At 36.1% G+C, this 1,759-nt stretch overlaps 1 protein-coding gene across 1 annotated transcript; it reads right to left on the bottom strand.

Moving 5' to 3' along the window:
• Positions 1–484: 484 nt before the first annotated feature.
• On the bottom strand, positions 485–1,759 carry LOC103442595 (transcription factor CPC-like). The gene is made up of 3 exons (XM_008381402.4): positions 1,352–1,759; positions 1,009–1,093; positions 485–786 (listed from the first exon to the last, which is right to left on the bottom strand). Exons 1-3 carry the CDS (start codon positions 1,407–1,409, stop codon positions 699–701), a joined length of 231 nt encoding a protein of 76 aa, XP_008379624.1. The 5' UTR covers positions 1,410–1,759; the 3' UTR covers positions 485–698.

Here is a 1,759-nt window from a genome sequence, read left to right as displayed (position 1 = left end):
AAAGATGCTACTGCCATGACTAGGAGCCTTGGCAGATAGCTTAAAATTGAAAGAATCAGGACACGAAAAGCTAATATGGTTCAGCATAACCTTTACTGCAAATGAGAAGGACTAATTAATTAGTTACACCTGTGATACCATACCACTATATATGCCACTATTCCGAGCTAGTAACTTGCAGACGGAACTCGGAACGGTAAATATATAACAGTGCGATTTATTTAGAATACCGTCACAATTACATCAAGATATAGATAAGTTCTCTAGTTGCAAAACCATGCCTTACTTGTGGTCCAAGATTTTGACTGGTGAGGAACAGGGAATATTGTGTTGGATTTTTTTCAGAATGTGTGCAGGAATCATGAGTTTCCTCCACATGATAATGACAATATTTAATCTCAACTAAGTCAATACTTAGTTCTAAAATTAATAAAATCTGAGAGATTAAGCAAGCTTAAACCAACCAAATTTACATAAACAGAAGTTAAAACTGAAAACCCAAACATCACTAAACCAATAACTATTGTACAGAGAGATGGGCACTTGCAGACCCCATTAGCTTCCTTGTTTAAGCAACTGGAAAAAACAACCCATGCATATTAAGTACACCCCAAACATTGTTAACCACACCCCCAAAATTTTCTGCTCTGATAGAGAGAGAGAGAGACACCATTGAACCATTCATTGTTTTTGGCACTTCATTCACTTGTCGAGTATCTTGAAGTCCAGTACTTTTCAATCTCCTCTGCTGATCTTCCAGGGATTCTCCCAGCAATCAGAGACCACCTAAGAAAAGAAAAGATAAGGAAAATCAAGACAATTTTTATATATATATATATATATATATACAAGCGAAATACTGCACTAAATTCATCTAATTACGGAGAGGAGGATTCGATCTTATTGTGAGCCGAGGAGGAGCAAACTGCTCTAGCCAAGCCAAGTTGGTTAAGGGAAATTATGAAAAAACTATACATAAAAAAGTCGAGGAAGAAAATAATGGCTCACCTCTCACCAACCAGATTAAACATCCTAGTGATTAGAGTTTCCTCATCTTCTGAAAATTCAAGCTTAGAGTCTTGACTACTTTCCTCTGCAAAAATTTGTGATATATAATTAAGGTGCCTATTTGTGAGTAATTTGTCGAGAAAAGCTAAACATACTATTTATAACATATAAAATTCAAAGAGAATATAAGATGTAAAACCAAAAACACAGATTTCAAAGGGTCACCCATAAAAGTAAGAACAAGTAGAAAAATGGACAACTAGTTGAAATATATAATTTGGAATTGGAAAGTGAAGAAATGGAATATGATTGGAAAAATAACAAGAAATTCTGAAAAGGGTACCTCTAGAATCCACAGAGTTGTCGTCAGAAGTGGAGTGGGAGTGATCCAAGTCAGCCATCGGAGTTGAAAATATGAAAAAAAATTGGAGCCGCCAAAACTTCAACAACTAGGGTTTATATATATGGGCGAATATATAGAAAAAAAGCAAGTAGTGCAGGAAACTGTGTTTGAAATTGAAGGCAGTTGTCGAAGTCGTATAAATAGGAGGAAGAATCCTCGAAAGACAATGTTGTGCATGATGATGGATAGGATAGGGGAAGAATGGGCGGTGAGGTGAGAGAGGAAGACAAAGGGAAGAATGGTAGTTGGAGAGAGTGGCGTTGTTTTTTTAGTCCAACCTTTGATAGGTAGTTGAATACTTACCTGTTTGTTGGCATAGAATATTTTATGATTGAGATAGCTTGGAGT

Source organism: Malus domestica, chromosome 09 (genome assembly GCF_042453785.1).
Source record: "Malus domestica chromosome 09, GDT2T_hap1".
Taxonomy (NCBI): Eukaryota; Viridiplantae; Streptophyta; class Magnoliopsida; order Rosales; family Rosaceae; genus Malus; species Malus domestica.
Note: the sequence above shows the minus strand (reverse complement) of the source record. Positions and strands in the feature narration are given on the sequence as shown.

What these genes read in the sequence shown, in the direction of transcription:
- LOC103442595 (XM_008381402.4), bottom strand. Translation starts at nt 1,409, where the DNA reads ATGGCTGACTTGGATCACTCCCACTCCACTTCTGACGACAACTCTGTG. An exon ending in CAACTCTGTGGATTCTAGAG is followed by an intron (nt 1,094 to 1,351) that starts GTACCCTTTTCA and finishes AAATTTTTGCAG; the next exon opens with AGGAAAGTAGTCAAGACTCT. An exon ending in TTTAATCTGGTTGGTGAGAG is followed by an intron (nt 787 to 1,008) that starts GTGAGCCATTAT and finishes TTCTTTTCTTAG; the next exon opens with GTGGTCTCTGATTGCTGGGA.